Below are 21,238 nucleotides of genomic sequence, written 5' to 3' on the forward strand. Positions count from 1 at the left end.
TCCGGACTCCGAGCGCCACACGGGCCCATCTGGCAGCCTGGCTGTCCTCCTGCCTACAGTGCCCGCCCAACACTGCAAGGGGCTCTGCAGGGTTCTCTGATCGCATCTTCTCCTGGAGGCGCCTGTCCTCTGCTTTCAGCCAGGGAGCCCCAGCCTAGAGTCCCCACGGCTCACGAGACTTTTTCTCTCAAGTGTCTGGTGCGGAACATCCTCCCCGTGCCACCTCCTACCCCAACTCCAACTCCTTCCCGCCCAGGCCGCCTCCATGTGGAGCCTGAGGGACTTGTGTGGGAGGCAGTTTACACGTGGGAGTGCAGCCAAGGGCCCTACAGGAACAACATCCCTGCCTCATTGTTTAGAAAAAGCCTTAGGGCGCTGCTCGTCTGGAGTACTTTCTTCCTTTGTTTTAGTAACTTTTCATAAATTGTCCTTGGGGATGGTAGGGAGACAGTCACCACAGTGATTACAGGATTGGAAATGAGGGTTGGGGGAAGGGGCAGAGGAGTGAGCGTTGCAGATGAGCAGGGCTGCCATCAGGGCTTGTGCAGAGTGTTCACTGCTCAAGGGTACCTGGTGGAGGGGGTGAGGGAGGGCTGAGAGCCAGGAGGAGGGCTGGACCCCACCCCAAGCCTGATGCCCTAGAGCTAAGATATGTTATAGGAGGAAAGGAGGGATTCTTTTTGTTGTTTTTTTTTTGGCCTCACCACGTGGCATGCGGGATCTTTGTTCCCCCACCAGGGATCAAACCCATGCCCCCTGCGTTGGGAACATGGAGTCTTAACCACTGGACCGCCAGGGAATTCCCAAGCGGGGATTCTTTCTAAGCCCAAAGAGCAGTCTGTGCACCACTTTGGGGCAGGGACCGTGCAGAAGGAGCACCTTTAAAAAAATTCATATTTTATTGCTGTGAAGTTACTTGCCCAAGGTCACCTGCCACACTCCGCTGCCTGCATGGCCTTAGAGGATGTCTATGGCTCAGCAGGTTGGGTGTGGAGGGGGGTGGATGGGGATGAAGGTACTTTCCCCCGAGTGGAACGGAAGCATCTACCTAGGGAGGGCTGTAGGCACTTGTCTTCAGAAGACGGAGACCCTCTGTCACTAAGAGGAAAGGGGATGTTGCCCTAGTGCTACTGATTTGTTTAATCAAGGCTCTTACTGATCCTCCGTCTTGGATGACCACGAGCAATAGTTTCCCCGTCACATTCTTCACTCAGGATTGCAGTCTGTCAGCAAATGTATCCAGTGCCAGGCCCTGTATTAAGTCTGTACCAAAATGGAAGAGTTTTGTGGAGTCAATCCTATGGGGGTGCCCTGGCCCTGATCTGGGGGTACTGAGTTCTTAACATGTTTTGAGTATCCTGGTGGCTGGGATGCTGAGGTTGGAGGAAAGGTCCCAGGAATCTTGGTCAGCGAACAGGAGTGAAGACTTAGGGAACAGGTCAATGCAAATGTGTACAGTTCAATCATCTCATCCATGGGCTCCGAGCCCAGCCCATTTTATTATTATTATTATTGGCTGCACCACATGGCTTGTGGGATTTTTAGTTCTCTGACCAGGGATCAAACCTGGGCCCTTGGCAGTGAGATTGCAGAGCTCTAACCACTGGACTTCCAGGGAATTCGCAGCCCATTTAAAATAAAAGCTGTATTGCCTTTGCCCTGCAGCCTATACCCATTTTTCCCCAAGAGGGAAGAAACCTGATTTTTATGAGTACCTACTGTGTGCTGGATGCTTTGTGAATGAGGACACCTCACTCAGCCTGGGAGGTGACACTGTCGCTCTGGTCACAGATGGCCAAGTGGGGCCTGGCAAGGGGAAGTGGCTTACCTCCCAGCTGGGCATGCGGACAGCATGGCTGCCCGGGCACATGGGAGGAGCCGCACCAGTTTCTTTCCTGAGGGTGATGGGGTCAGGGGTGGGCAGTCCAGGACAGTGGACAGACGGACAGGACGCCCTCCTCCTCACTTCTCCTACACACCTGTCGCTCTCAAAAGCACCCCCCATGCACACTAGGGCTCACACTTTCTGGCTCACACCTATGTCCCCATGTGCACTCGTACTTGACCTTGGGCTTTTGCAAACTCTCCTTCGTAAAGGGAGGTAGGATGAGCTGGGCTGCCGGCAGTTACATCCAGTCCGCATCAATGGAGATGGATGTTACTTGAACACCAGTGTGACAACTCACTCTCTAGCTGTCCCCGCCTCCCCCCACCCCACCCCTAAATACACACACACACACACTCTGGGGCTGACATCTATTTCCTCCCTCAGCCTCCCTCCCCTGCCTCTGCCTGCCCGCTGCCTGCAGAAGCTGACTGCCTCTGGGGCTGGAATCCTGTGCTCCCTCTGTGCCCAGGTAAGGAGACGGTGGCCCCAGGGCTGGGCAGCCTCAGTGCCCTCTCTGGACCCGGAAGAGAAGGCACAGTTTTATCAAAGGAGAGGGCTGTTACCAGCTAGGATGGCAGAGGGTTGGGTTTACCAAAGACTGCAGGGGACTTGCTGCTCTGAGGAGGAAAGGACTACATTTTCCTAGGGAGTAACTAGATGCCAGGTGCAGTGGTCAACCATTAAAGCTTCTCTTTCCAGACTCAGGAGCGGTCTGGGGGGAGGGTTACACGAGCAGCCTTCAGGTAAACGACCCAGGTGCACCCAGCCAGGAAGCCGAGGAGCTGGGATTCGAAGCCAGGTCTCTGACACCAAAAGCTGGTATTCTCTGACCCCAGCCCTCTGTCAAAGCAGGACCTTCGCTGCTGGGCTCCCTGAGAACACGGGGAGGCTGGAGGCCGGACTCTGTCAGCCAGGAAGCCCATACTGGGTGCTTTGTGAATGAGGACACCTCACTCAGCCGGGGAGGTGACACTGTGGCTCTGGGCACAGACGGCCAAGTGGGGGCCGGCAAGGGGAAGTAGCTTACCTCCCAGCTGGGTATGCGGGCAGCATACTCAGTCCCCAGGGCACAGTCTGAGCATCCCCATGGGACTTAGATGGGGCTAAAGGGAATGTTTCAGCACAGAGAGGGGATGGCTCCTGTGTGTGTTTGCTGGGAGTGGGGTTCTCTCCCTTCCACTGCAGCTGAGGGACCCTGGGCAAGTTGCTGTGCTTCTCTGAACCTTTGTTTCCTCTTCTAAAAAATGCGGTCTCACAGGGTCATTGTGAATGTAATCGCTCTGCAGACCCTAGAGCTTGGGAAATACGAGCATTTTCAGGGAGCACGGGGACAACAGCTCCCCTCCCCCCACCTGCATGTCCCCAGCTCCAAGCAGCTCACCTGTCAAGGAAATTCTAGTTTGATATCCGGCACCCTCACCCTACGAAGGACCGCGGTCCCTGGAGAAGGGTGTGGATTTTCTCATCCTGGCCAACAGTTCCTCCCGTGGAAAGACGAATACTTAAGAACACCTCCCCCACCCCACCCCACTTTCCTTCTCTTCTTTCTCCGTCATCTCGTGCTTAGAGCAGAGGTAGAGGAAAGAGAACAGGCTGAGTGCTAAACTGTCCTTCCTCCACATGCCTGTGTTGTTTGGGAAGCTTTGGGTAAGTGATTTAAACACTTGAGTTTCAGTTTCCTCATCTGCAAAACGGGATGGAGAGAAGTACCAGCAGTTTTCTTCTAGAGCTGTAGCAAGAGAGTACCTACGTAAAGGATCTACCACAGTCCCTGGCATGTCATGGGGGGCCCAGGACAATCCGAGTTCCCACCCCCTGCTATCTGTCGGTCCCCACCTCCTGCAGGCAGCCTCCCACCCTGACCTCCTCTGCCCTCACTGATCTCCACTGGCTCCACATCAGATGGTCTCAGGTTATTTATTATTTTTTTAAAAAATAAATTTATTTATGTATTTTGGGCTGCGTTGGGTCTTCGTTGCTGCGTGCGGGCTTTCTCTAGTTGCGGCGAGCCGGGGCTCCTCTTCGTTGTGGTGCGCGGGCTTCACATTGCGGTGGCTTCTATTGTTGCGGAGCACAGTCTCTAGGTGCGCGGGCTTCAGTAGTTGTGGTGCGCAGGCTCAGTAGCTGTGGCGCATGGGTTTAGTTGCTCTGCGGAGTGTGGGATCTTCCCAGACCAGGGCTCGAACTCGTGTCCCCCGCATTGGCAGGCGGATTCTTAACCACTGCGCCACCAGGCAAGTTCCAGCCTCAGGTTCTTGATGAGGCTGTGGGTCTGCACATCTGGCCAGGGGCTGGCTTCTCCAGCGCTTAGCTGAGTAGTCGCTCAATAAATAGCTGTTGAATGAGTATGAACAGGGCTGGGTTTCCTGTGGCTGCCCCTGAGCAGGGGAGAGGTCTTTTGGCCCTACTGGGCCTCCGGAGCCCAAATCTGGTAGTTCCTTCTGCCCAGCTCTCTCCCCGCTCTTATCTTATTTCCTCTTAAACTACCAAAGGAGGGGCTGGCTCCACTGCTTGCAGTCAACACATGCAACCAGCCACCACTCTGGGAGCGAAGGGCCACAGGACGATCTGCAGAGAGGCAAGGTCCGGGGGTGCCATGGGTGGGTGCGTGGGTGGGTCATCCCTTAAATGCACGGACTCCGCCTTCCATTCCCATCCTCCAGCCCAGCTGAATCCTCCTGCCCTTCAGGGGGGCCTCGCTCACATCCCAGTGCTCTGGGGATTGGGAAAAGGAGCCCTTCGTGGCCTGACCTTGGTTCCTATTTCTCCAAGTGATCTGAGGCCATCTGCTTAATGATAATCACAGCGCCATTGATGCAGTGCTTCCTGCACGATTACTCTTGCTTGAAATGCTTATATATATTATTCATTCATTTAATTCAACAACCAACAACCCTATGACCTAGACCCTGTATGACAGCCATCCATGTTACGGAGGAGCAAACAGGCTCAGAAAGGTTAAGTGTATTGCCCAAGGTTGCACAGTGAGCAGGTGGTGGGGCTGGGATGTCATCCCCCACCTTACTGCCCTTGCTCAACTTCATTGATCCCCAGGGGCCTCACCTATAACTGTCATGGGTCAGAGTCCCATCTCCTGGCCAGGGTTGCCCGTTTCCTGGCATTGCTCACCGCAGTGCCTCTTTCTCTCCGCCGCAGAGCCCACGATGTCGGCCAACGTCACGATGAAGCCCCTCTGTCCCCTCCTGGAGCAGATGAGTCGCCTCCAAAGCCACAGCAACTCCAGCATCCGCTACATGGACCACGCGTCGGTGCTGCTGCACGGGCTGGCCTCGCTGCTGGGCCTCGTGGAGAACGGGCTCATCCTCTTCGTGGTGGGCTGCTGCATGCGCCAGACCGTGGTCACCACCTGGGTGCTGCACCTGGCACTGTCCGACCTGCTGGCCACTGCCTCCCTGCCTTTCTTCACCTACTTCCTGGCCGTGGGCCACTCCTGGGAGCTGGGCACCACCTTCTGCAAGCTGCACTCCTCCATCTTCTTCCTCAACATGTTCGCCAGCGGCTTCCTGCTCAGCGCCATCAGTCTGGACCGCTGCCTGCAGGTGCTGCGGCCCGTGTGGGCGCAGAACCACCGCACGGTGGCCGCGGCTCACAGGGTATGCCTGGCGCTCTGGGCCCTGGCCGTGCTCAACACCGTGCCCTACTTCATCTTCCGGGACACCATCCCGCGGGTGGACGGGCGCATCATGTGCTACTACAACGTGCTGCTCCTGAATCCCGGGCCCGACCGCGATGCCACGTGCAACTCGCGCCAGGTGGCCCTGGCCGTCAGCAAGTTCCTGCTGGCCTTCGCTGTGCCGCTGGCCATCATCGCCTCGAGCCACGTGGCCGTGAGCGCGCATTTGCGCCACCGCGGCCGCCGGCGGCCCGGCCGCTTCGTGCGCCTGGTGGCGGCCGTGGTGGCGGCCTTTGCGCTCTGCTGGGGGCCCTACCACGTGTTCAGCGTGCTGGAGGCGCGGGCGCACGCGGACCCGGCACTGCGGCCGCTCGTGTGGCGCGGCCTGCCGTTCGTCAGCAGCCTGGCCTTCGTCAACAGCGTGGTCAACCCGCTGCTCTACGTGTTCACCTGCCCCGACGTGCTGCGCAAGCTGCGGCGCTCACTGCGGAGCGTGCTGGAGAGCGTGCTGGTGGACGACAGCGAGCTGGGCGGCGGGGGCGGCAGCAGCCGCCGCCGCCGCCGCACCTCCTCCACCAACACCTCGGCCTCCTCCTTCTCGCTGCGCGGCCGCGGCCTGTCCCCGCTCGGAGCCGCAGGCCTGCTCGGCTGGCTGCGGGGTAGCCGCGCGGCGCCCCCGCAGAGGGACCGGGCCCAATCCCAGGACGAGCGGGGCCCCCTGAACCGGGCGCTGCGCACCACCTCGGCGTAGGAGGCACGGGCCGGGGATCGCCAGGCTCGGACCATTCTCCCCCCACCCCCCCGCCCCCGGGAAGCAAGAGCAGGGAGCGATCGCGCGCAGCAGCTTCCCCAGGGCCCGGACATTTAGTCGGAGGCTAAGGAATCTGCATGTTAAAGCGCCCCACGTGACTCAGTGTATCCTTTTCAGAAACGAAGTGAGCTAAAGCCGTGCTTCTCAAACTTTCTTATGCGGGAGTCACCCAGGGATCCTGTCTGCTTGAACGGGCCGCCGGGTGGGTGTGCGGACGATCTGCATTTCTAACAAGCTCCCAGGAGGCGATGGGACCACACTCTGAGTAATGCGAGGTTAAAACGCTGACATCTCAAACTAGGGTAGTGGACGGCCCAAGGTACACAGGACGCATCTCCCTGAAGCTGTTTTTAGCAGATGATGGATGGGGTGGATTTTTACATTAAACCAGTGATGTAGTTTTGGAGTAGAAAGCGAGAGGGGAAAAGTTTGGGAAGCACTTCCAGTCTAACCTTCTCGCTTTGGTCATTTAGTTGCGCTTTACTTAACTACACGCTTTATCCCACAATCTCCAGGGGCAGGTTCTATTAGCCCCACTTTTTACCATGTGCAAACTGAGGTGCAGGGAGGTTAGGTAACCTGCCCAAGGTGCAGGGACTGCATACCAGCCATTAGGCATTACCTGTTCAATTACTATTAGTACGTGAAAGGGCACCCCCCACATACCTAAGGTCCTTCAGATAGCAGCTGCATGGGAGCCCCCATCTCTACCTGTCCGACCCAGCGTTGCCCGAAGTGGAAAAAGCAAGGGGTGCTATGGTCAAAAGTTTCAGAAACCTGTGCTAATCAAAGTGCAACGGACATCCTTATTGAAGGTCTTTAGTGTCTGGATGAGCCCCGCAACCTCCGTGACCACAGCCGGTGGTATTTCCTCGCTCATCTGACACATGTGCCAGCCTACAGTTCCCTGGGACGCCCTCTGAGCAATGCTGGGAATCCCTAGATCTGTGCAGCACCCACCTCCCTCCCGACCGCACAGGGCTGCAGCACTGACCCCCAATTTGTAGGCGTGAGGGGTAACTTACCGTAGCATCTCCACTCTACCATGTCTGTTTAGCTCAGCACCCCGGGGCCTGGTGCAGAGTTGGTGCGGTACGCGTTTGGTGGATGGAACGTCAGTGGACGAGCCAGGGGAGAAACTCTCCTGGGATCTTGGTCCAGTGTTCCCTGTGCCACCACTCGCAGCTGGGCTCCCAGCGTTTACTCTCAGTGCCAGGCGGGGCCCGGCCCACAGCAAGCGCTTGGCAAACGGAGCGGTCGACAGACAGCTGGCTGAGCGGACATCCCGTCTCGACCTCGCCCGCGCTCCCTCCCACCTGCTCCCCTGCTTCACCGAGCACTCGGCGCCAACTGACACACAGTACATTTTACTTGTTTATTATGTTTTCTCCACCAGCATGAAAGATCCTTGAGGGCAGGGACTTTTGTCTCTATTCCCTGGCACCTAGAATTGTGCCTGTACACAGCAGGGCTTCAATAAATATTTCTGCTGTAGACTAGATGGCATGAGTTAATCAGATCTCTGGGGCTTCTGCAGAGTCTGGTACAGGAAAGGGGGAGCTAGAGAGACCCTGCCCCCTGCAACCTCCCCATTTTAACCTTAAGTGTTGAAAAGTGGGGCGGAGCTGGATTCAGTCTGCTGGGTGGCAGGGTCAGTGGGGTGCAGAGGGAGCCAGAGCAGCCTTTGGGGAGGTGTGTCAGGGGGAGGTGGATTCCTGACTTCCGGCCTCCTGGCCTGGGTTAGACCCAGGACTCTGAGACAGAACATACATATTTTGGGGAGTCACCCGCCAGTCACCAGCTCCCTGAGGAACCAGAAATTACTCTTCGTGGTTTGAAGGCACTTGGAGAGGAGGGGGGAAGGGGGAGGGGAGGGGCGGAGGAGCGAGCTGACCCTCCTCCCTCCTCCAGTCTCTGCCAGGTCCCAGGCTACCTCTGGGTCTCTGTGCCACAAAGCCCTGCCTGGGAGCCCTTTTGAAGGCTCGGAGCCCCGTCTCGGGTGGAGCCATGGAGCTGGAGTGCTGGGTCAGCGGAGGCGCGTGGCCGCCATGTGTGACACGGTGCTAGGCCACAGGAGGCCCCGGCCACGCTGAGCTCAGACCTTGGCTGCCGGCCGCCGTGGCGGCTGCTCCTGCAGCTGGGCCAGCGTGTCGCGCTTCTCAATGGAGCGCAGCTGCTGCTTCTTCGCTCGCCTGAGCTTGGCGGGGTTTCGGATCTGGGGGAGGTTGAAGGGAGGGCGTTATTATGGCTGGAGTCTCCACCCTGCTCCCCGGGGAAAGGGAGGCCACTGCGGGGGCCGTGAAGCAGGGGTGCCGGGGTGTCTGGAACACGACATTCAGGCTGGCCGCGTCCCGTCCCGCAAGCAGGGCAACGCTCACCACTTGGACGATCTCCGCCTTCCGCTCGTTCTCCAGGCGGCGTTTCAGGTTCTCGGCGCGGCGCTGCTTCTTCTCCTGGACACACAGGGGAAGGGGATTGGGTCTGGGAGCCGAGGTGGCCCTGGTCTCCCAGGCAGTGAGAGCTGACAGAATTCCCAGGGAGGAGGGCAAAAGGCCCACTTATCCCGGCTCCGGGTTGTTCCTGGTGCTGGGGGGTGGAGAGGCAGCAAGGAGCCATCCCTGTGCCCCTGGGACCAGCACCCAGAGGCCCACTCTGGTCGGAAGTTCCTGACTTCACCTGAGAAGGGGGGCACCTGGTCAGGCGGCTGAGGACACTGGGGTTGGAGGGGGAGGGGCGGGGTAAGACACAGGTCGCATCCCACCTGGAAACTCAGGCCCATGTAGACAGTGGTTCCTCTTACCACGCCCCTCATCAACTGCCCGGGGAGAAGGGGTTGCTGGCCCTTTCCCTCATTCCCGTCCTCTCAGAGTCTCCCCTCTCCCCCTGAAGCCCACGAGCCCCTAGCATGCAAGGGCTGGGGTGAGGGCTGGCCTCCTAGGTTCACCCTGGCGCAGGGCTGGGAAGGGCGGAGGCTGCAGAGAAGAGGCTCCGGCGCATCTGGTCCTGGTTTGAATCCTGACTCTGCTACTTCCTAAATGTGTGACCTTGGCCAAGTGGTTTAAGCTCTGTGCCTCAACCTCCCATCTTTAAAGTGACGATAATTACAGAAGATTCTTTTGAGGACTAAACGAATGAACACACATACAGGGCTTGGAATAGTACTGGCCCACTGGGAACACTTAGAAGATGCATGTAGGCGGAGTCTTCCTTGGGAATGGCTGTGCTGACTGCTGTCCCTGGGGGGGCAGGGCAGGGACGGTGGCCCCAAGGCTGTGCATGGCCAGGGGCCTCCCTCGTCTTTGGCAACACAGGGTAGGGGTGGCTTGGGCCCGGAGGGAGAAAGGAGAAGTGACACTTGAGCTCCCGGAGGTGCAGGGGAAGGTCTGGACTGGGGGCTGGGCAGGGGCACCTCTAAAGGGGACGGTGACAAGAAGGTTCTCTCTTTCCCAAGAGGGAGCCACGGCCACACAGGAAGCTAGATAAGGCCTCGGCATGAGGCGGAGGCCACACAGTCTGCAGGGCCTCGGCCATAGGCTGAGCTGGGGCAACTCAAAGCAGGGGACAGATGACCAAGTGGCTGACCGCCCCCCCCATGGCCAGGCAGGGACTGCAGGCTGGGGGCAAGGTGTCTGACTCCTCCGGTGGCCTGGGGACCACAAGGCGAGTGACGTCCCACTGAGAAGTCCGCTCCTGGTGGATCTCCACTGCCACCTCCCTGTCTGCCTGCTGGGGCTTCCTGGAGGCTAGAGAGGTTGGGCGTGAACCTCTAACAGGGCACCTGTGTCCCTGGGACAAGCATGAGGGAGAGCTGGAGGAACGCGCAGGCCGTCCACTCCGCTGATGTGTAGCAGCTGTGTCTTAGGGAATGCCAGCAACACCCGGATGAGGCCTCCAATCTGTATGCCCTTCCCACCCTTCCCCGGGGCCCCAAGGATGGAGAACGGCTTTTTTTTTTGCAATACGTGGGCCTCTCACTGTTGCGGCCTCTCCCGTTGCGGAGCACAGGCTCCCGACGTGCAGGCTCAGCGGCCATGGCTCACAGGCCCAGCCACTCCGCAGCATGTGGGATCCTCTGGGACCCGGGCATCGGCAGGCGGACTCTCAACCACTGCGCCACCAGGGAAGCCCTGGAGAACGGCTCTTGACCAAGCCCCTCCCACCCCGGCCTGGCCGACCCCTCACCTGCCGGCGCCGCTCCTTCTCCTCCTGCAGGTGCCGGGCGAAGTCCTTGGCCTGCTTTCTCTCCTGCCGGTCCTTCATCTTCTGCTGCCAGGATGTGCGCAGGGGCTTGTCCTGAACCATCTGGGAGAACCTGAATGGGGGAGACTGGGTGCTCTTGGAGTCCGCGGGATGCCCCGGTGCCCTCCCTCTGGGCCTCCTTCCCTACCTGCCTGCTTGCCCGGCAGTCGACCCTCCGGGTCTGTAGAAACTTGGAGCAGGAAAGGGTCCTGATCACGCCCACTGCCATTTCTTAAGCCCTGGTTACTTACCTGAGGTGGGAACTCCTGTTCCCTCCAGTTTATAGAGGAGCAAAGACTCAGAGAGGTTAAGTAATTGCCCAAGGTCGCCTTGCTCCTGAGCAGCGGTCTGTGACCAGAGTCCGGGCTGCACGGCCTCCACCGCCAAGCTCCGCTGCTCCGGCCGAGCGCAGAGGGCTGGGCATGGACGCCTCTGGAGAGGGGGCTCACTCCCCACTGGGGCGCCCATTTCATCTCAGAACCGCGCAGATGGTCACGGTCCCCTGCAGTGATTCAGAACCTCTGTCCCAGCAGGGGAAATGTGAAAATGGAGTGGGTGCTAGGGAACAACAGGGAAGTCTTGATTTTCTAAAGAGTGATAGTGACACGGTCACAGAAGCGAGGTTACCTCTGTAAGAACGCCCACCGCCAGGACCTAGGGGTGGATGATAAATCTAGGACGTGCTGTAAAACATTCCGGGAAGATGGAAAGACGTCAAGGAGCAAGAGGGCACTAGACCAGGAAAAGGCTGAGGGCTGCTGAGACGGGTGATGAGGGCTTGGGGGTTCATGCAGCCGTGCCGCCCCTTTTCCGGAAGCTTTCTCCTTGAACGATTTGAAGCCTGTTCGGGTGTCCCACGGGCCTTCTTTCCCCCTCAGCACTTCCTTTCGTAGTGGCCTTTCCGCCTCCCTCGATAATTTCTTGACTTTCAAAAGAGCTCCTGTTTACCCACGTCCACTCTACCATGCCCCAAGCGGTCACAGCAGTGGGCTGCAGTGGGCACCAGGCCGAGCCCACTCCCGCCCCTGGGGAAGGTCAATACGGCTCTTCTGGTTCATCTTTCCCCTTTCTTGCTCCACAGGAGTCTGCACATACAGCCTGGACCCTGACCCCACGCCTGTCCGTCCTCAGTCTGGTTCTGCCTACCCCCCGCCCCCGCTCCCCAGTTCTGCCTGCCTGCCCCCAGCACACACCCCACTGCTTCTTCTCCCCCTCCCCTTACCTGGAGACAAGAACCGTTCCCATCACAAAGGGTGGTGGGAGGATTAATGGCTCACGGCCCGAGAAGCGCTCAGCACAGTGCTCTGCATATAGTAGGTGCTCAGTGAATCCACCCTTCAGAGAAGGGAGACGGTGCACCCAGGGAACACTGGGCAGAAGGTGGCATTAGGCCTGGGCATGGGGGGTGGGGCGGCGTGGGTGGGTGGGCGTGTGCTTCCCAGCCTCGGCTCCCTCCCCCCGCATCCCCCCTTTGCTGGGGCACCTCGTGCAGCAGGTGCTGCCCCTGCCTTCTCGGGCCTCACTCACCAACTGCTGAAGCTGCTTCCTCAAAGGTCCCAAACATCCATTCAACAGCCCCTCTGGCCCTTATCCACAGGCCTGGTGCCGCTTCTGAAGGTGCTTTAATTCTACTGCAGCAGCTTCCTTACTGGTCTCCCTGGTCTCCCCTCTGCCCTTCTAAAGGTCTGTTCTCCACAGGCCAGACCGGTCCTTGCAGAGGTCAGATCGCATCACTCTTTTGCTCAACACCTCCCATGGCTCTCACGCTCACTCAGGTCCCTGCAAGGGCCCACGTGGGCCCACGTGACCTGGCCCTGTGACCACTCTGACCTCACTCACCTCCTACCGCTCCCCTTGTGCCCAGTGACGAGGCCTCTGGACTTTCTGTTCCCCTTGCCTGGGTACTCTTTCCCAGTATGTTCATTCAGGCCTCTGCTCACATCCCTGTGGCAGTGAAGCCATCTGTAATCACTGCGGCAACGCCCTGCACCTCTTGCTTTGTTATTTTCCTGTATTGCCCTAATTACTGATATATGTATATATTACGTGTTGGTTACCCATTTCTCACAACTAGAATGTTTTGTTTATAGCCATGTTTACCCCCAGATCCTAGCTCAATGAAATATAAACTGGTTGAACGAATGAACTACCTTCTGTTCTCATTCATCTACTTGTTTGACTCAGTGCCTACCATGTGCTGGGCTCTGGGGAGAATCTAGCCATTGTAGGTAAATCCTCACTCTCCTGGAGCCTCTGGTCTAGAGGGGAAGCTGGCAGCTGACAAGAATCACACAAGTAAACAAGCATTTGTGCAAATGGGTGTGTTACAAAAGATACAAGGTACAATGACAACACATAGCTTGAGGACTTAACCCTGGTTGGGTTGCACAAAGAGGGCTTTTCCCAGGGGGTGCATGTTTAAGTGGAGCCCTGGAAGACGAGCAGGGAATGGCCAGGGGAGGAGCCTTTCAACAGAAGGAACAGCATGTGCAAAGGCCCTGAGCTGGGAGGGAGCATCACCTACAGGGGGCACACAGAGGGGAGGTCAGTGTGGGAGACTCTTAGTGATGGCAGAGATGGCAGGGGAGAGGAAGACGTCTGGAGCGCAGCTCCAAGCAAACACCAGGAAGCTGGGAAGCATTTCAGCTCGGGCAGGAAGCTGGGACAAAACGCCCTTTCTCTTGCTTCTTGGTATCCTCTGCTGACCCTCTCTTCTCCTGGCCTGTGTGTCGGAGCAGCCTCCTCACGCTCAGTGAGCTCCTCTCCCCGCCGTCCACCTCCCGAGTACCAGGACTCCAGGCTCCCATACTCTACTTGCTCACCATCCTCTCCCCACCGGAACCAACCTCTTCATCTGGTCCCACATGGCCATCAGTGGCCCCACCATTCTCTGGGACCTGCTGGGACCGAGGTGGAGGGACAGCACCACCACCCACTTCTCCAAGTCCAACAGTCGCTCCATCTTCAAAGTCTCTGATTGGTGACTTGTAGGAAATCACTCCCTCAGTTTCAGTTTCTTCTCTGTTTAAGGGGGGAGGGGCTTGGGGGAGGGGCATAATGCCCACCGCCTCGGGGTTTAGGGGGTCAGCAAAATGACATCTGCAAAAGGCCTAGCACAAAGCACAGTCATCCCTTAGTAAGTGTCCGCTTCTTCCGTAAAAATCACTGCCTTCCCCTATGGGCCCTCACAGCCACGAATTCCTGTCTGCCCAGTGGTTCCCAGTAGCTAAAACACGAACTGGACCCCACCTCTCCTTCCTGGCAGCCTAAACATTTCCTTCTTCAGTTGCGCCTCTTTGTTCCTTCACTCAACAAGCATTTAATTGAGCACTTACTGCCCGCGGCACAGAAAGACAAGACCTCACGCCTACCCTTTAGAAGGGATAGTTAGGGAGTTTGGGATGGACACGTACACACTGCTGTATTTAAAACAGATAACCAACAAGGACCTACTGTAGAGCACAGGGAACTCTGCTCAATAGTATGTAACAACCTAAATGGGAAAAGAATTTGAAAAAGAACAGATACATGTATATGTATAACTGAATCACTTTGCACCTGAAACTAACACAACATTGTTAATCAACCATGCTCCAATATAAAATAAAAGTTAAAAAAAAAAAGAGGTTGCAATTCAATGCAAGGCGGTTCTACAGAGCACGGGTAAAGGGCTTTCACGCAGACTCTGGAATCAGATCTGTGTTCAGGTCCTGCCTCACCACACATTTAGCCGCCCTGAGCCTCAGTGCCCTCATATGTGAAATGAGGATAATCATAGTGCCTGCTGCTTCACTGAGCTGATGGGCTGATTAAATGCCAAGAGGCAGGCTGCTCCCCGCTTGAAAGGCCCTTCCCCTGGCCAATCCGCACCACAGTGCTTAGCAGCGTCCTGTATACTTAGCGCCTGGTAGTGCCTTTTATCAAAAAGGCAAACAACTGTAACAGATAATGGTGGATGAAGACCTCACTGCTGGTTTACTTGCTTCTGCCCCCTTCCCAGAGAGGGCAGAGACAAGGATAAATGCGTGTTGAATGAACACACACATGAGGTGCTATCCAGGGGTCCTTTAAGGGCACCCCTCCCTGAGATCCCAGTGCATTTCACCACATTCTGGTTATAATTACCTCTTTGTGTGACTCCCCCAGTGATGTGAGATCTCTCCAACCTACGGGCTATCTCCTGGCTGCACCCCGGCTCCAGCACCACACAGAACCCCACCCCTGCCCAGCTGTCCCCCACCTCACCTCTTCTTTGAGCGGTCCTTCCACACCCGCCCAGACTTGGGCTTCCCCTTCGGGATCTTAGGAATCTCCTCCTTCTTCGGTTTCTTGGACGCTGCGGCCTGGGCTGAAGAACCTTCTCGCTTCTTTGGCCCGAGGCCGTCTCTCTCCGGCTGCCCGGGCGGCGGTGGCTTGCTCGGCTCACGCTGATCCCGTGGGGAGCCGGGCGACTGGGGTGTCAGCTCCTGCAGGGGCTGAGAGGGCTCGGGACCCGGCGCTTGCTGACCGGGGTAAGGCTCTAGTGACCCTGGGCTCGGCTGCAACTGATGTCGGGGGGACCCCGGGGTCGGCTCCTCCTTACTCTTGGGCGACTCCGAATCCGCTTCTTCTCGGTCCTGGGAAAACTTTGGTGACTCCCCACTTGGCTGTGGCTGAAGTCGGGAGAATTCAGGACTCGATTCCGGCTGTCTTTGGGGCGACTCCAGGCCTGGGTCTCGCTGACGCTGGGGCGACCCTGGGCCCGGCTCTGGCTGCTCTCGGGGGGACCCCAAGCCTGCCCCCTCCCGTAAACTGGGTGATTCAGGGCTTGTCTCCGGCTGATGTCTGGGAGACTCCAGGCCAGGTGGCCGCACACTCCGAGGAGACCCGGGCTCCCTCCTTTCTTCTGGGTTCGACTCGAACTCCACAAGGGCCCGTCTCGCCCGCAGAACTGAGGTGGGGCTCTCGGGGGATTCAGGCTTTAGTCCTTCCAGCCGCCGGCTGCGCCTCAGCGGCGTATCCATGGCCCGGGCAGAGTTTCTAAACGCGAGCCCACGTGCAGTCTCTGGGACTACCGGCGCCGTCCTATGACGTTATAACCCCGCTACGTCTGCGCCGGGCAGGAGGGGCTGTTGCCTCGGAGGCCATGTTGGTGATGGGCGAAGAGGCTCAGGGAGGAGTCCGGGGAGCGCGGGCGTTGGGTTTACTAGGCGCATGCGCAAAGAGCTTTGGCTCATTTACCTGTGATTGAAGAATGAGTCCCTGCTCGAGATCCGTATTCACCTTGCCTGCGAGCCCCGTCTCCCGGGGGGGGAAAGAGAGTGTGCAGGCGGAAAAAGGTAGAAGGGGTCCCATTTTCGGGAGAGAAGAGGATTGGAAAAAGATCCAGGGAGCCTGTAGGCAAGGCTGGATGGAAACTTTGCTGCTAACTCACTTCTTTACTGCCAACTCAGTTTCAGCGCTGAGCACAGCCCCACCTGCTGAGTCACTGCGGACAGGACACAGCAGCAGGAGTGAGAGTATCAGCGTATCAGATGGGCCCCAGGGTGTCCTGACTGCTGATCAAGAGGAGGTGAGGAGGAGGAAAACCCAGGCAAGGTTCCTGGAGGACGGAAAAGTGGATTGAGGATTCCTTAACACCTCTCACCCCTTGGCTGGTGCCACACAGCATCCAAAATGCACCCCGATGAGTTTAGCCTGTTGAAATCACCTCCCCAAGGGTAAGGCGATGGCAGGCTTCTTCAATAACCTTAGAGGTTGTCAGAATTAGTTGCACCCTTGTGCTGTAATCCTGTGTCAGTCCCTGCCTTCCTGGCCGCTCTCAGAGACTCCATCTTCAGGCTCAGCGGCCTTGGGCCCCTTGCTCCTGGACCAAGGAAATCCTTGCAGTGAGGCTTTGTCTCAGTGCCCCAGCGCAGCAGTGCAGCTCCCCGCTGCAGAAGCAGCTCAGACCCCTCCTTGGCCAGCTCTTCCAACCCCCCAATTTTCAGTTCCTTAAATCCCCTGCCCCAGCCTGGATGCCTAAATGGCCTGCCACTCAGATCCACACCTGGCATGCATTACCAGGGCTGTGGAGACGGCACACCACCTCACTGCCCTGCCCTACCCTGGGTCCCCTCAGCTCTCCTGGCTTCCTGAGCACCCGTCCTCAGCTGGAGGGATCACTCTCTAATGCCAATTGGATCGTATCCTGGTTCCGCTTAAAATACTTCAGAGGGTGATCTCAGGTCCCTGCCAGGTGATGTAAGAGCAGGGGATGCTTTACAGACATCCTTCAGATCAGGTGAGGAGACCCCTAGTCAGTGGAGGCATCAAGCGATCTCTGGCCCAGAACCATCGCTTCCACCCAGGCTCAGTTTGTCATTGTCATTATAAATGGTGAGCAGGGGCCCAGGGGACATTCCTGAATTTTCCAGAAAAGGTTGGTGTGACGGTTGCTATTGGAACTCTGTTCTCATATGCTCTTTGTCTTTCTACTGCAGGCATCCCAGCCTCCTGCCCTCGGGGGAAAGGATGCTGAGGGGGGTGGGTCTTCTACAGTCTCCCAGAGGCCCCAGCAGGATTGAGCCCCAGTTTCTACGAAGGCAACCTGGTCATTCATGCACCTCCTTTTGGCTTCTCCCCTGTTCCTGTCTCAGCTTCCCACTCCCTTATAGGTGCTTGCTGGGCTCATTTTCTTTCTTTCTTTTTTGGCGGCGCCGTGTGGTGTGTGGGATCTTAGTTCCCCGACCAGGCAATGGAACCCGTGCCCCCTGCATTGGGAGTGAGGAGTCTTAACCACTGGACCGCCAGGGAAGTCCCCTTGCTGGGGTCATTTTCTGAATAGACTATTTGCATTTAAATCCTTGTCTCAGAGTCAGCTGTGGAGGAACCCAGCCAAAAACACTGGGACAAGCAGTTATTGGACCAGGCATTCTTTCAAGTGCTCTATATGTACAAACCCACTTAATCCTCACAGCCACCCTGTGTGGCAGGTGCTGTTGTTATTACTCCCATTTCACAGATAAAGAAAACTGAGGCACAGAGAGGCTGGGACACGTGTAAAGGTCACACAGCAGAGAAATGGTGGAGGCGGGATCCACATGTGGGCTTCTGACTGCAGAGCCACAACACTTAAAGAGTAAATCTCCCTGTTATCCGTGTAAGAAAACCAAGGCACAGGAAAGCTAAGCTGTTTGCCTAAAGTCACACAGCTCTACATCAACGAACAAGGACTACATTTCCGGTGCTGACAAGCTTAGTTGCCTTGCAACTGTCCCTCCCGTGGGCTTCCTTCAACCGTTCCTCACGCCGATCTTGGTCTGCGCACTGGGAGATGCTCGGTGCCAGGTCGCCTCAGGGGCCTGCCGAGGCTCTGTGTGCGCACGCGCGGGGCGGAGTGTGCTGAATCAGCAATACCGGGCTTGTTTATGTAACCTGAGATCTGCTGACTGAAGGAAACTGTGTGCCCACAGATGACGGAAGATACAGATCAGGTGTTCTTCTCAGAGCCACTGAGCCTCCATCCAGCCACAGGTGCTGTGGTTGAGGGTTTGACATATCAGGTTTGAGATGTCAGGCACCTATATCCCTGTATCCTCTGCTCAGCACCAAGATCAGAGATGGCTGGGGAATGGGTCCTGGCAGTCACCAGAAGCACTCCTTGAGCACTTGCTCAGTGCCGGGCCTCCCCTGGGTGCTCATTAATCCCCTGGGACGTCGGTGCAGGAGGGTGGTTGCAGCACATGCTGGATGAGTGTTTGCTGTATAAGTGAACGGGCCGAGAGGAACATCTGCGGTTCACAAACAAGGAAATCCAAGGCTGGGACAGGCTGTGCTCTGGCACAGGGTGACCCAAGGAGAGGGTGCAAGGTGCAAGATCAGGGCTGGAGCTCGGGGCTTCCTGACTCTAAACCCAAGCGCTCACTCTCACGTGCACTGTGCTCAGGACTAGGAGACGGGGACTGAGGATGTGTAAGGACTTCCTCGGTCTGGGAGGGTGGATCTGGAGACTGGGACATCGCTGAGTGTGGCTGGTGTGAGAGCACGGCCCCGATGAGGCCCCGACGAGGCGGAGGCGTCACTGCACTTGACCTGCCCATGCCTGCCCTTCACTGGGTCACGTGGGTCCAGGCTGCTGTCTGTTCCACTCAGGGTTCTCAAGTATTCGAAGACAGTTTTCCTGTAGCTTCCCCAGAATTGTCTTTTATCCTGGCTGAACATCTGCTCCTCCAGCTGTCTCTCCCACAGCGGTCAGTCTCTGGGGAAGACACTGGTTCTCTACAGCCTTCAGACTGCGGTGTCCAGAGCTCCTGCAGGCACCCAGGGTTGACTGTCCCACAGAGAGCCGAGTGGATTTGTCACCTCCCTGCTCCATGGTCCCTCTCAGTATGGCCAGGCACCCACCCTCTTTTCTCAACAATGAGCTGCCAATTGAAACACTGTCTGGTTCCAGCTGCTGATCCCGGGATCCTGGACGTGAGCTGTTGGCTTTTCTAGACAAGTGCGGAATGTGTCATTTGGCCGTGCTACATTTTGCTTTGACCTCTCTGGAGACCCAGTTCTCCTCCTTCAATCTTTGCTGCCCCCTCCTCCTGTGGGCATGTGAACAGCTGCTCTGGGCACCGTGAATCAGGCTTTCCTGAGAACCTGCAAAACAGCGAGGTTATCATGTCTGTTCTTATCATGGGCTCTTTCTTATCTTGGAGGTTCATCTTTTCTGCGCATTCCCAGCAGCTCGCAAGGAGTTTCAGATCCTCAAGAGGAGGGGGCAGAGACCTCAGCGGAGGGGCCAGGGGGAAGGACGGGCAGGAGTGGCACCTGGGACCCCTGGGCGTTGCCAGGGTGCAGAGAAGCTGACTTGATTGCGAAGGGACCCCTTTGCAAAGCTCTCGTGAACCCGCAAAGCTTATCTCCTGATCCCCTCGCAGCATCTGCAGGTTTTGCTGAAACAGGAAGGGGTGGATGTGCTACTGCCGGTGCAACAAGACCTCCCTCTGCCCTCCCACACCCCCGGGCCCTCACCAGATTCCACAGTCTGGTCCGCTGCCCAGGAAGGGAGCGCAGGGGTGGGCTGGGGAATAAACACCTGTGCCAGGTGGAAGGAAGATACCCCAAGAAGCGGGGCATGGCAACTCATGCCGCATCTCACCCTCACCCCAATGTGTCCAATAGCAATGCTTCTCAAACTTGGGTGGGCATCAGAATCACATAGAAGACATGTTAAAAGCCAGATTTCTGGACCCAAACCCCAGACATGATGATTCAGTAGGTCTGGGGTGGGCCTGGGATTCTGCATTTCTACAAGCTCCCCAGTGATGCTGCTGTTGGTACATGGACCACACTTAGGGGAGCTGTGTCCTGCTGGAGGGAGTGAGAGATTTCCTGTCTCACCTTCGTGGACGGGGCTGGGGCTGAGTTCCCCATCATCCTACCGCTTACTCATTCACCAAATACTGACTGAATATTTACTCTGAGAGGCACTAGGAGTAGAGCAGGGGGCAGGGCAGTTGTGGTCCCTGCCTCCATGGCACTTACATTGTCTTGGGGCACTTGTGTGAAACACTTGAATCTCAGAACTACCCTTTGAAGGAAGCTGAGCAAGAATCATCATCCCTATTTCACAGGTGAGGAAACAGCATCACAGAGAGGTTACGTGCCTTGCTGAGAGTCACGTTAATGTTAAGTGGCAGGGCCTGAACTCAGGACTTCTCAACTCAAAATCTGGCCACCATCCCCTGGCTGTGAAACATCTCAGTTTTCATGGGGCTGGATTTCGATGGCAGAGATACAGACCCTGGACTGTCACCCCGTGTCCGTGGGTGACAGCTGGGGGCTTCGTTCTTATGGATGGAAGGTGAGCTTGACACACACCCACACACACAGGATAACTGCGGAGTTTCACAGTGACTCGCTTCCCCTCCCTTCCTCGCTGTTCACTTACCCCTCTCCTCTCATTTCCTCTAACATCTGGTTCCTCTGCAGCTCTGGCCCCTCCTCGGTGCCATATCTGCTCCAGCGAGGGTGGTCTCCTCCATCCAATATGGCAGCCTCATCTCCATGGCAACCCCTGGAGACCTTGCCTTGGTGACCAAGGCGCAAATTATGAGGCCCCTTTTCTGAAGCACAGACCAACGAGGCCCCTGATTTGAGGATGGGAATCTGCTGGCCCTCTGGCAAGGGAATCTCTGCTCTCTCTCCCCCTCTGCACACTCTAGCAGTGAACAAAAACCAGCCCTGTATCAGACTGAGCTGGTAAGTTGAGGTTTCCCTTCAGTCAGTAGTCTTGCTTCTCCATACCTCTCACGCTGCGTCCAAAACCTCATGCTCCGGGCTCCCCTGGTGGCGCAGTGGTTGAGAGCCCGCCTGCCGATGCAGGAGACGCGGGTTCCTGCCCCGGTCCAGGAGGATTCCACATGCCGCGGAGCGGCTGGGCCCGTGAGCCATGGCCGCTGAGCCTGTGCGTCCGGAACCTGTGCTCCGCGGGGGAAGAGGCCACGGCAGCAGGAGGCCTGCGTACCGCAAAGGGAAAAAAAACAAAAAAACCTCATGCTCCTGGAGCCCAGTGGATCAGCCAGGCTCATTCTTCTGGACCCCACACCCTAAGGCTTGCTCTACCGAAGGATCGTTATAGAAAGGAACAGATCATTTCCCCCTAAAGACCCCTTCATATGCTTACAGATTTAAAAGCATAGTGTCTCTGGTAAAT

The 21,238-nt window shown here is 57.2% G+C and overlaps 2 protein-coding genes across 4 annotated transcripts; one reads left to right on the top strand and one right to left on the bottom strand.

The window, feature by feature from the left end:
• Nucleotides 1-2,260: 2,260 nt before the first annotated feature.
• On the top strand, nt 2,261-7,834 carry PTGDR2 (prostaglandin D2 receptor 2). Of its 3 annotated transcripts, XR_007478861.1 has the most exons (3): nt 4,265-4,471; nt 5,045-6,652; nt 7,149-7,834. XR_007478861.1 is itself a non-coding variant. In XM_012538815.3 (2 exons), the coding sequence occupies exon 2, from the start codon at nt 5,053-5,055 to the stop codon at nt 6,271-6,273; it is 1,221 nt and encodes a 406-aa protein (XP_012394269.1). In that variant the 5' UTR covers nt 2,261-2,357; nt 5,045-5,052; the 3' UTR covers nt 6,274-7,834. The 3 variants fall into 3 exon arrangements, 2 of the variants coding, with proteins under 2 accessions (XP_012394269.1, XP_033269515.1); XM_012538815.3 differs by lacking the exon at nt 4,265-4,471 and adding an exon at nt 2,261-2,357 and having other exon boundaries at nt 5,045-7,834; XM_033413624.2 differs by having other exon boundaries at nt 5,045-7,834.
• Nucleotides 7,695-15,669, bottom strand: CCDC86 (coiled-coil domain containing 86). The gene is made up of 4 exons (XM_004264169.4): nt 14,818-15,669; nt 10,516-10,645; nt 8,712-8,786; nt 7,695-8,548 (listed from the first exon to the last, which is right to left on the bottom strand). The coding sequence occupies exons 1-4, from the start codon at nt 15,573-15,575 to the stop codon at nt 8,429-8,431; spliced, it is 1,083 nt and encodes a 360-aa protein (XP_004264217.1). The 5' UTR covers nt 15,576-15,669; the 3' UTR covers nt 7,695-8,428.
• Between the last annotated feature and the right edge of the window lie 5,569 nt (nt 15,670-21,238).

Source organism: Orcinus orca, chromosome 8, assembly GCF_937001465.1.
Source record: "Orcinus orca chromosome 8, mOrcOrc1.1, whole genome shotgun sequence".
Taxonomy (NCBI): Eukaryota; Metazoa; Chordata; class Mammalia; order Artiodactyla; family Delphinidae; genus Orcinus; species Orcinus orca.